General features: G+C 37.5%; 1 protein-coding gene across 2 annotated transcripts; it reads right to left on the reverse strand.

The window, feature by feature from the left end:
* Window positions 1-11,175, reverse strand: LOC112160288 (coiled-coil domain-containing protein 81). 2 transcript variants are annotated; one of them, XM_036209666.1, is made up of 16 exons: window positions 10,959-11,175; window positions 10,828-10,889; window positions 10,599-10,752; window positions 9,195-9,379; window positions 9,038-9,112; window positions 8,812-8,965; window positions 8,159-8,273; window positions 6,924-7,017; window positions 6,617-6,763; window positions 4,721-4,819; window positions 3,376-3,545; window positions 1,316-3,290; window positions 1,120-1,229; window positions 923-1,048; window positions 518-684; window positions 36-88 (listed from the first exon to the last, which is right to left on the reverse strand). In XM_036209666.1, exons 1-12 carry the CDS (start codon window positions 11,032-11,034, stop codon window positions 3,098-3,100), a joined length of 1,524 nt encoding a protein of 507 aa, XP_036065559.1. In that variant the 5' UTR covers window positions 11,035-11,175; the 3' UTR covers window positions 36-88; window positions 518-684; window positions 923-1,048; window positions 1,120-1,229; window positions 1,316-3,097. The 2 variants fall into 2 exon arrangements, with proteins under 2 accessions (XP_036065556.1, XP_036065559.1); XM_036209663.1 differs by having other exon boundaries at window positions 1-684.
* Between the last annotated feature and the right edge of the window lie 8 nt (window positions 11,176-11,183).

Raw genomic sequence — 11,183 nt, forward strand, 5'->3', positions numbered from 1 at the left:
CTCTGACAAATAGAATGACTGAGTAATAACTGTTTATTTTTTATAGAAGTCGATGGGATTTTGGCTTCTCGTCGCCAGTGGGTACTTCCTGTTTGGAACACGAGGAGGAGTCAGTTTTCCTAAACAGTCAGTAGTGTAATAACCAAAAAAAAAAAGAACTCAGATTTAATAAAAGGATTGCAGTAGCAGAGAACTGACATACTTTTGATGGTGCACATTAAAAATGTAATGATAAAGTTGGTACGAAGGATGAATAATTTAATATTAGAACATTATCAGTCTGTCAACAGTAGGTCAGTTCATCCAAAGCCACACAGACACAAACAATAATGCACTTATACATTATAATCATGTCATGCAGAAATATGAAGTATCTGGTTCAAAGAATTGAAGCTAAGCAGACTATAGTGGTGAAATAACTAGCTTTAGATACAACTTGATAAAAACAAAAGAACAACAAACAAAAGGAAGAGGAATTAAAGCAAAAAATATAAATATTATGTAACGTATTTCATACAAGTGAAGCTCAGTATCGTGTTGACTGTTCAAACCATGAACTGTGTGCCGGCAGGGTAATGAGAGTCCTTCCAGATGTTGGTTTGTCCACAGTTGCTGGTCTTCCTCTTACACTGACAGCAGCGTCTGTACTCTGCCAGCTTATCTACGAGGAGCTGACCAGCACACCTGCCGTGGAGTCAGAAGGGAATGAACATGAACTATGGAAAATCTCTTTAAAATCTGTTGATAACAAAGAGGCTTTACATCTCAGTCTAAGACAAGCTAAGCCTTTTAAGAGACAATATAACAATTTTATGTTCACAAATGTCAAAAAGTTTATTTCTAGATAAGAAAGCAGGAAAAAATATGTGCACTTTGATAAAAATGTGAACATGCTTATCTAAGTACGTTCATGTTTTGAGACCTGCGATGACGCCTTTCCTCCTCTTCCCTCTCATGCTTGAGCTTCATATTACGCCTCCAGTCGTCCTCCAGTGACTTGCTGATGCTGTTCTTCTTTTCAAAGTGGTTTATGTGGTCCATTATCAGCCTGTTCAGAGACATGTTTTAGACTCAGATTCTATGAATATTTTATTGGTCGTTGATCTGATTTCGACTCACTCCTTTTTAGTGTGTCTGAGCATCCTTCTTTCTTTCTCCAGCTGCACCAGGCGCCTCTGCAGTTCTTCATTCTTCCTCAGAGTGGCAGCGCTCAAATTTGTTTCAAACAGCTGTGAATATATAAAACATCCCCAGATAAGAATTCTTCTGTTTTCTTTTTAACTGTTGGAGCAGCTAATTAGTGCATAAGAGTGACCTCGTGTGCTCGCTCCCGGTTCTCTGCATTAATCAACGGTGTCTCACAGCGGTTCCTGAATGTTGAGTTTTCCTGCAAGAAATCTGGTGTTTCCAAATACTTTGTTTTCTCCACCTACAAAACAGTCGAAAAGGACATTTCAGATGTAAAGCAAACCTCACGAGTTCTCAGAATAATATAAACTTATGTGGAAATGAACTTAATTTGAGATTTAAACAAAAATCCTATACTGACAGGACAAGTGATAGCTTTGTTCTCCTGTTTGTTTCTGACTATTGATTTTAAAAATACACTGAGATAACTCATGTGACTATTTGATTTATCTACAAATTATGACGAAAAAAGATTGTGGTTTGTTAAAGTTGTTGTAAAAAGTGAAACAAAGAACATTTCACTAACAGAAAAATATTTTATTTTTGGTCTTTGGAAAATAAATACTGGACTAAAACAGCTTAGTCACATATTTTTCTACTGTTTTGAAAAAAATATTTAAAATAGTGTTTAACTAGTAAAATAAGCTAATTTGGAAAATCAAAAATTTGATATTCCTTTTTTATTTTTCTAAGATTTAGTAAATGGAGGCTGCGGTGAAGTGCAAGTCATGCTGGGTAAACACTCGGGGTGTAACAGTTCATTTTAACAACAATTGGATTTTATATTTTTGGTTACTGATTTGGTTTTTGATTTTTATTCATTTTGAGCGATTCACTTTGATCCGATTTACTAATCTAAGATCGATCCAGAACATCTTTGTCCAAAACTTTTATATGACTGACTCAGACATATAAATACCTGGAACTGAACAGTACAGAACTTTTCTAGATTCCTTGTATTTCTTGCAAGATAATCAAGTGTAAACTAAATATGTGCACAAACAAACAAGTAAACAAGAATTAATGGCAAATCCGTTGACATCTTAGTTCCATGAAGTTCAGTTTACTGTCTTTTTAAACATAAAATATTACCAACGGAGCTTTATTAGAACATTCTGCCACACTGTAAAGTTCAAATGTTTTCACACATTGACTGTAATGATGGTTAATCATTTTTTGATGGCTTTTTTTGTGTGTCGTCTGTTGTTATGGACCTTGGTTGTTTTATGCCTCAATCCAATGGTTTTATCCAAGATCGAATCGTCTATCAATTTATTAATTTTTAAACAATTTTTTAACGATATTGTTCGATTCGATACGATTTATTAATTAAATTGATTCATCGATAAATCGCTACACCACTAGTAAACACTGTATCAGTAGTTTCAAATAATATTATTTGAGGAAAAGTCTATTTTTGACACAGACAGCATTAATAAATAACAGGATTGCAACTCTAGTATAAAACATTTGTTTCTTTTAGTTGTTAGTTTCTTTACTTAAAGACCTACAAAATTCACGAATATATATAAACATATATTTTTACTGTTTATTAAAAATCAAAAACAGAAGCATGTTAGTGCATCACTAACCTTTGTAGAATCCTTAGAGACTGCTTTGAATTGTTTCCATTTAGTAATTTTCCTCACAGGTCTTATATAAACAGGATTTTATTTGTTAATAAACAATAAAACATATGTGTTTCTTCTGTCTCGTTGCTATTTTTAGAGATGATTTATGGTGTCTTCATTTATTCGTGTTTGGGTCGTACCTGTTGAAACAGGTACTACATGATCATAGTGTTTTATCTGCTCGATCATAGTATTTTGTCTGCATTCAACCGGTTTGTCTTTAACTGTTGACTTGGAACCTGTGAATCAAAAATCTTCAGACTTGTTTACTCTTTTTTTCAACTTGGGTTGGGTTTGTTATTGAGCATTCCCAGCTGTTGCACTGAACTCTTACACAACCCAATCTGAAGAGTGCCAAAAGTAGAGGACCACCGTGAGAGGGCTCTCCCTGCCTGAACATCCAGAGCCTCCTTGTAAGTCTTGATTTTCTCCTGTTTCTGTTGGTGCTGCTGAGCGTTGTGGAGAGCTGTCCTACAAACAAGCACAGGCCTTGTAACAAGCCCAGTGTTACAATAGCTGCTCTGATCCAATGTTTTAGAACCCCCTAGATACTCACTCTTGGGTCAGCTGGACCTGGGCGAGACACTCAGCGAGGAAGATGTTCTGCCGGTCCAGAGCCTCCTGCTTCTGTCTCCTCTCTATCTGACTCTGAAGATCACTCCTGTAGTGATGCTGCTGAATCCACTTGGGTGGTGTGAGCCGCCGAGTCAGGAAGAGGAATGCTCTCTGAGCATGACCAAAAAGAGAAACAACAGGCCACCGGGTTTGCAGAAATTAAGGTCCTACTCCAATCATTTTGTTTCAAATCCTTCCCAGTGTTCTTTTCATTATGATTATACAATTGTTAACCAAAATCAAACCTGTGTCACTTTCTAGGACATAGTTTCTGCAGGAGTTTATCAGAGATTCCTCTCTGAGTTGTGAGCAGAACTGCTGCCGCAGAGTAAGCCTTTCCTGACTTCCCATCATCCCTTTGTTTACAGTATTTCTAGCTAGCTAATAGCTTCTTAAAACCTCAATCTAACATTATGGGTGCAACAAAACTGGCAAACAATATCGCAACGATCCAGTCGTGAAGTTTTAAGCCAGATGCCAGCTCGGACGAGGAAAACAAAGACATACATGGATCTATTTGTCTGCAAGTGGATGCATGTGATGGAGCAGAGCAGGGAGCTTCTAGCTTGACCTTGTAGTTTCTACGTCACAGCTATAGACTTTTTCCAATGACATTTTTTTGTTTGCTCCTGATTCACAACAATATGAATAAATGAATACTCAGAAATGCCATTTTAAGCAGAATTTTCTGTTTAAATGTCCCTCATTATCAGAAAAATGTAACAAGAACAAGTTAAACACTATTTTAATTGAAGTGGATCTTTAACACTTGCACGATTCTTACAATTTGAACTTCAACCCTCTTTATAACCCGATATCAAGTCTTCATTTTTAGCCCCCGGCAGCATTTTCCCTTCTGAACAGTACTATTGTGAATGAAATAAAGAAGCAGTCATCACTGCTAAACTACAAACCACTTCACTTCAGAAACTCTTCACTCTGACTATGTGTATAACCAGCATCGTATACGTCAACCAGCTGCATCAGCCGCAGGAAAATATACTGCTGACACAAAACAAATCCTCGATTCTTTCTGCTTCTGATGACACAGATGGAAAATGAAGCTGACAACATTACGTTCAGCAGAAGTCCGTCACAAAAAGAGGACGTGACCACTGAGCTTCCCTGAAACTTTCACAGAATTCTCTTCCTCTGAAAGGAAGCTTCCTCAGAGTGATGAGACTAAAGCCACATTTCAACCGCTGTTGCCAAGTTTACTGTGTGTGTTGTGGAATCAGAGTTCAAAATGAAAAGGTTACGGCTTTTTTGTGTAACTTTGCACTCACGGGGAGGACAGGAAGACTCGTCTTCTGCTTCTTCTCTGACGTTCTCAGGTTCAGGGCGGCTGTCTGCTTTGCACGCTCGCGTTGCTCAGCCAGCTTCGCCTGCAAACGAAACGCAAACAAAAACAATGTTGATAATAAACTCTACTTTGTTGAATATAAAGCGTCAACCAAAAATCTAAATAAAATAAATCAAAGCTATCTTCATCAATAATTAGTTTGTAATTAATCCATATTACAGAGTCGGTTTTTATTCAGTTTAAGAAAAATCTTGTACACAAAGAAAGACATTTTTGTTTTGTAATTGAAGATATTTCATGTACTCTCAAACTTTTGTGCTTACATTTATTTTGTTGTGTTATGTTTCTTTTAAATGATTCCACTTCAAAGTGGGACTAGCAGCAGACAAAAGTATGTTGTTTGCATACATTAAAAACTTAATCAAATTTATGAAATTTGATCCGACAGCTGTCAAAAATCATTAACACTTGGAGTCTGTTGGTCTTGTGGATCAACAATTTATGTATTTATCAATTGTATTTTGTTTTTGTAATTCATTTTATATTATTTACATAATAATAATAATTTAAAAAAGAAAAGTAAAAAAAATAAATAAATAAAAAATCTTCTTACCTCAGACTGAAAGCAGGGCTTGTGTCGCTTTCAATTAAAATTACCAACAATTTTGCTAGTTAATGAGGCAGAAATTAAAGAAAAAATATTTTTATGGTTGAGAATCTGCATTTTGGGATCACTTATTTCTGTTCACTGGACCGGAAGTAGTCAGACTGTATGATCATGTTCTAGCTTTACCGTAGTCCCTGACAGCCGACAGCGCGTCAGAAGAGTTTCATTTCAGGGCCCAAATAAATCAAAGGTCCAGGCGTTTTGTCCGATTGTGGACCGGTCCTCGAGACGAGACTGGTGTTGATACCCTAACCTTGACCTGGTACCACAGAGTTTCTGTGGTGGCCCCCACCTGTGTTTGCCCACATTGACTTAAGTGGACACAGTGGGTTGGTTAGGGTACCGGCGAGGAAGCAGACCTGGAAGGTGGGCAAACCGTGATTTAATGGGAACAGCCAGCACATTAAAACTTGATGAGTTGGTTACACCCAAAACATCAAGTTTTGACGCGAAGGGTCCTTTAACCGTGTGCCAATATGTGACAACTTGGGAATACGCCACATCACTTCACTGTTATGTAATAGAAGCAATAACTATCATGCATTCTGCATTTTTTCCATTTCCGACCCAACAAGCCAGCTGCCTAAGGCAGAATCTGGACTCACTGTGGAACATAGATCAAGTACATGTGCTGCAGATGAGTCAGTGAAGAACAGTCATGGCAGGACCCCTTTGCTGCAAAAGTACATTCACCTGTTCCATCCTACAAGTATGAATTAGCATAGAAATTGTATTTCCTCTCATTAAACATTATTTATGTTTTTTATAACCATTGGAATAAAGTTTAAAATAAATTTAAGAACACTAAAACTGTATACTGATAGAATATGGATTCATTGACATGGTTTGAATCAATAGATTTAAAAAAAACACAAATAAAGCAAATTTTTGGCTTATGCTGCCGAGTAAATGAAGCTTCAAGAAGCTTAAGGGATAACCAAACCATAAATCAACTTTTTTTTATCGGATATTTACATTTTAAATCCTTCCATCGCACAAAATCCATCAGATAGTTCACATGCTTCAGGGATCAGGGAACCCACCAGCCAATGGGCAGCTTGTCTGATGGGACACTCATGCTGGTTTAATCAGTTGAAAATAAAATAATTCTTGGACAATTATTACCTTTCAAAGTGAGGTTTTCATAATATTTTTAATTTTCTACAAATACTAAAGTTTTGTGGCGATTCTTGATTCCGTGAATAGACTCACCGCCTCCTGCACCATGTCCTGCTCCTCTTTCCTGTGTCGATGAAGCAGTAGGAGTTTTTCTTGCGCTCTCTCCTGCGCCTCCTGCTGCTCCCTCAGGTAAACAGGAGTATTTCTCTGGGCGCGCTGGATGCACAGGTGGCACAGCTCCTTACACACAGAGGAGTGAGCACTGACTGTCAGCTGGTGTGTTTTTTTACGCTCTTCTCTCATCAGTTTAGAAATATTCTTTATCAATATTTATCTCTCAATATCCCATAGATTAAACAGTCTACATGCTCCAAAAATGAAACTTAAACCACACACTCACCTGTCCAGCATGGGTGTGACTGGAAGGGTGCACCTTCAAAAGATGTTCCCCAATATTAAGAGGCTTCTGATGTATTGGGTCTGTTGGAATGTGTCTGAAAGTAGAACCAAATAGTTTATTGGAAAATGCACTATAAATGTATGTTATTCTGTGCCTTCAAATTCTCGTAGAATAGATTAGCAGCTGTTAGGACTCTGTGCTTAAAGACCCACTCTGATGAAAATTGTGTTTTAGGTGTTTCAAACAAGTTCTTGTGGCGTTGTTCTAATGGAGGACATTTACAGTTGCAAGAAAAAGTATGTGAATCCTTTGGGATTACTTGGGTTTCTGCATGAATTTGTCAAAAAATATCTTTTGAACTTCATCTAAATCACATCACACGATAAACATAGTTTGCCTAAACTAATACAACACAAAAAATGTGAATTTTTGTGTTTTTAATTTAACAAAACGTATAAAGTGCAGGATGGAAGAAATATGTGAACCCTTGGATTTAATAACTGGTTGATCCTCCTTTGGCAGCATGACTTCAACCGAGTTGAAGTTGTAGCTAGTACAAGCAGATGGATGATGGGAAATGGAGGCGGGCTTACTACGTTCAAACAGTTCTGCTTGGAGACAAATTTTTTGGCAATCTACTAGTTTCTCTGCAGAAACTGTGTTTTAGAAAAAAAACAGTTTTTCAAAAATATTTTGGCTTAAAACGACGTGCAGTAATCATGATGAAACTGGAAATGCTTTGAAAATAGATGGAAAGATGAATGGAGTGGGATTTTCATTATTCCTATAATGACCTTGAAAAGTATCTAGTTTATATCTGTGCATATTTTCAAAAGTAGATTTAAAAGAAGGAAATCTAAAAATTGACATTTAAAAAAAAATCCAACAAGTGAATTAGAATGTAACCCTCCCTACTGGAATTAGAGGTAACACCCTGTGGTAAAAAGAATCTGCGGTCAACACAGATTGCAGGTGTGTGCTTGTTTCAGCTCTGCAAGAAGTTTGCAACTCTGAGAGGTGTTGGAGGTGAAGACAAGAAAGAATCTCTCCATCTGCTGGCTGTGCATCATTGATGCAGCTGCATGACAGTGGGTGACCCTCGCTAAGCGATCAACTTCCACTGACTCATCAACCTGCACACAGCAGCTCAATGCTGTGCAAACTGAGCCGCCCTGTGCTGCGCTTTGTGTGTGCTCATCTGTCCACATGGTTTTGTCCCCCTGTGTGCTGGGTACTTGTTCATGGCCTCCATCAGGGGGTTAGGGTTCAGTTCCTCAGTCATGGTGACAGCTTTCAGCTTGGCAGGCTGCAGTGTCTGATGGGATTTGGACTCTTTCTGATGGGCAACCTCTGCAGAGACACACAAAACTCTGAGTGGGTAGACACAACTGACTCTCACTCTTCACTACACTGACAGTGTGACATTACGAGCATTTATTGGAGATCCAGAAAGCTGAAAAATATTGGGATAGTTAGGGAAGAACTGAAACCACACACTAAAAACCCAGAAAAGTGTCCATTTGTTTTCTGCAAATATTCAATAATCTTTACCAGAAGATTATAAAGGGTTTTGCGTGTTTGTGTAACGTGAGCACAAGCTTCTGTTGGGGCAACCAGTTAATCCTCACAGTTAACAACATTTAAAGTGTGCCTTCCCAGCCCCGAGGGTTCAGAACTAGCAGCCTGTTTTTAACCCTCTCTGTCCTACTTGATCAAGTTCTTTCTGTCATTTGGACTCTGGATTCAACCACTAATCAACAGTGAGTAATGGCCAAAACAAAAAGATGGATGGTAAATTAAAAAAAAAAAGTGGGTCAGACAGCTTCGCTTTATTGCAGAGTATCTCTAAAACCTGAAGGGTTATCTATTTAGTAAAAACATTTTTTACCTTTTGCATTCCTCCTCTGGTCTGTTTTTGCTGATAAGCTGCCTCTGTCTTTGCCAATAGCTTTGCCTTTGTGAGAAAGTGACACATTCAGCTGGAGGACAGAGTTTTTTAGCTGTGGCTTGTTAGGGATTGAAGAAACCTTGCTGTCTGCTCTCTAAAAAATACAAATGACAAGGTAAATACATGTGATTTGTTTAAAATAAAACACACAAACAGTGTCACTCACCAAGTTCAAGCCAGTCTGAAGCCTCACAGTTCTACTCGTAGCATTAAGAAAATCTCTGTTGAACTTCATCTGGACCTTTATGTGAACACAAGCAAACCAATAATGATGATGTGTTAAACAATCTGAGAAAAGAAGGCAACTTGAGCAGAAGAGACACCTTGTTATTATTAAAAGACAGAATTCCAACTCCTTTGAAGGGAAGAGACACGTGTTTCTGAGAGGCCAAAGCTCCGTAGAGCAGCTCCAGCGTTTCTCTAAAGCATCCCTCCACAACTTCACGGCTGAATGGAGAGTCCTGGGACACGGCTGCAAAGTTCAGCTGCACCACAGGCAGGTGTGTTGCTGCAAATGACACAAAGAAATTCAGTTCTTCTGATTTATAGCACATAAAAAGCATTAACAGATATGTTATTTTTCTTGTTAAAAAAAAGGTTTTTCATTTATTTATTATTTTTGTTTCATATGAAATACTTTTTAGATTTTATTAAATTCTATCAACACTAAATACTGTTATTCTAGAAGAGCAGTATAAACTATAGTTAAATCTTCTGTCATCGACACAAGTTTACAGACATGGCTTTAAAGGAATTGTTGAAATTAATTATGATCTTCAAGAGTTAAGTCAAAGTAAACATTAAAGTGATCCCACACATTTTTTTCAAATGAGAAATTTAGCTGAATTCTACTTTGCTGACTGATCAATTAATTGATTTATATTCCCATGGAAAAAAAAAACAATCCGATTGATCTGTCTGAGATAAGTGGCTGATTGAATTGAATCAACCTTTACCATTAAGGAATAAATTAAAAATTAAATAAATCACTTATCGATACCATTCAGATTGACGCACAGTAGGTTTTTTTTATAACTTAAAAACGGCCATCACAGTGGACAACATGTGAAGGCAGCAGAAAATCATCAATCCATCATTACAGTCTAATGTAACACTTTGAATTCATTCAAAGTCATGTGACCGACAGTGTGGTAAAATTGTCTAATAATATTTCATTTGTATTATTTTGATTAGGAAAAGCAACAACTTTATGAAACTAAAATATGAATGAATTTAACACAAATTCTTGTTAACTTGTTTGTTTGTACACATAATTAATTTACACTTGGTTATCTTGTAAGAAATACAAGGAATCTGGAAAACTTCACCAAAAACATTTGGTTAAAGATGTTCTGGATCAATTTTAGGTCAGTGAATCGGATCAAAATGATCCAAGATCAACTGTGGATTGGATCAACAACTACTAAGTGATATGAATCGAATCTTTGTTGAAATGAATCGTTACACCCCGGCTAAATAATTATCAACTCAGAGATGGAATTTGAGACTGAGTACAAAGCTAAAAATAAGCCTATTCAACCTTTGCAGAGACACAAAACAAGAACATTGTAGATATCTGATAAAAGGATAAAAACACATCACATGCAGATGTTTCTTCGCATTTATGCAATAAATGGTCTTAATGGTTGCATCAATTTTCCAGTATTAAAGTAGAGACTATAGTATCTGTTAGCTGTCCATGCTTGCATTATTCCTGCTGCACTCACCTGCAGCCAGTGGAGCATCCTGCTTTAAACCAAGACATCCAGCCAGTTTCCCAGCAACGATGAAGATGGGTTGTTGGTTTCTGATGAACTTGTGTCCAATGTCCAGGTTCTGCTGAGAGAACGTGAAGGTTCCTAGTCCCGGCAAGTGGACCCCCTATTACAGGAGAATCAATCAATCAATCAATCAATCATTACTATGGAATATTATTGGATGGATGGATGGATTTACTTTCTGTAAAGTCATCTGACGTTCAATGTAGAACGATATGGCGCCCCACACAAATTCAAAATCTGAAAAGAAAAAGCACTGTCGTAAATTATTTTCTTAAACATGCGGTCACACTCTTAATAAAAATAAACCTTTTTTGGAAAGTTGGGAGAGAAAACGCGATCCTCGTGTGTCCTCTTCCTTCAGCAGGCCGATTATATCCATCATCTCCAGCAGATAAAAGCCTATTAGAAGATGGACAGACAGTCTTGCTCTGCTCCGATGACTCCCTGAGGAACTTGTGGCGCGCGCTCGGAACCGCGCGGACAAATAGCGCGCACGTGACTGAGAAGCGCACTTGTAATGCTGTGACTATC

This window comes from Oryzias melastigma, linkage group LG3 (assembly GCF_002922805.2).
Source record: "Oryzias melastigma strain HK-1 linkage group LG3, ASM292280v2, whole genome shotgun sequence".
Lineage (NCBI taxonomy): Eukaryota > Metazoa > Chordata > Actinopteri > Beloniformes > Adrianichthyidae > Oryzias > Oryzias melastigma.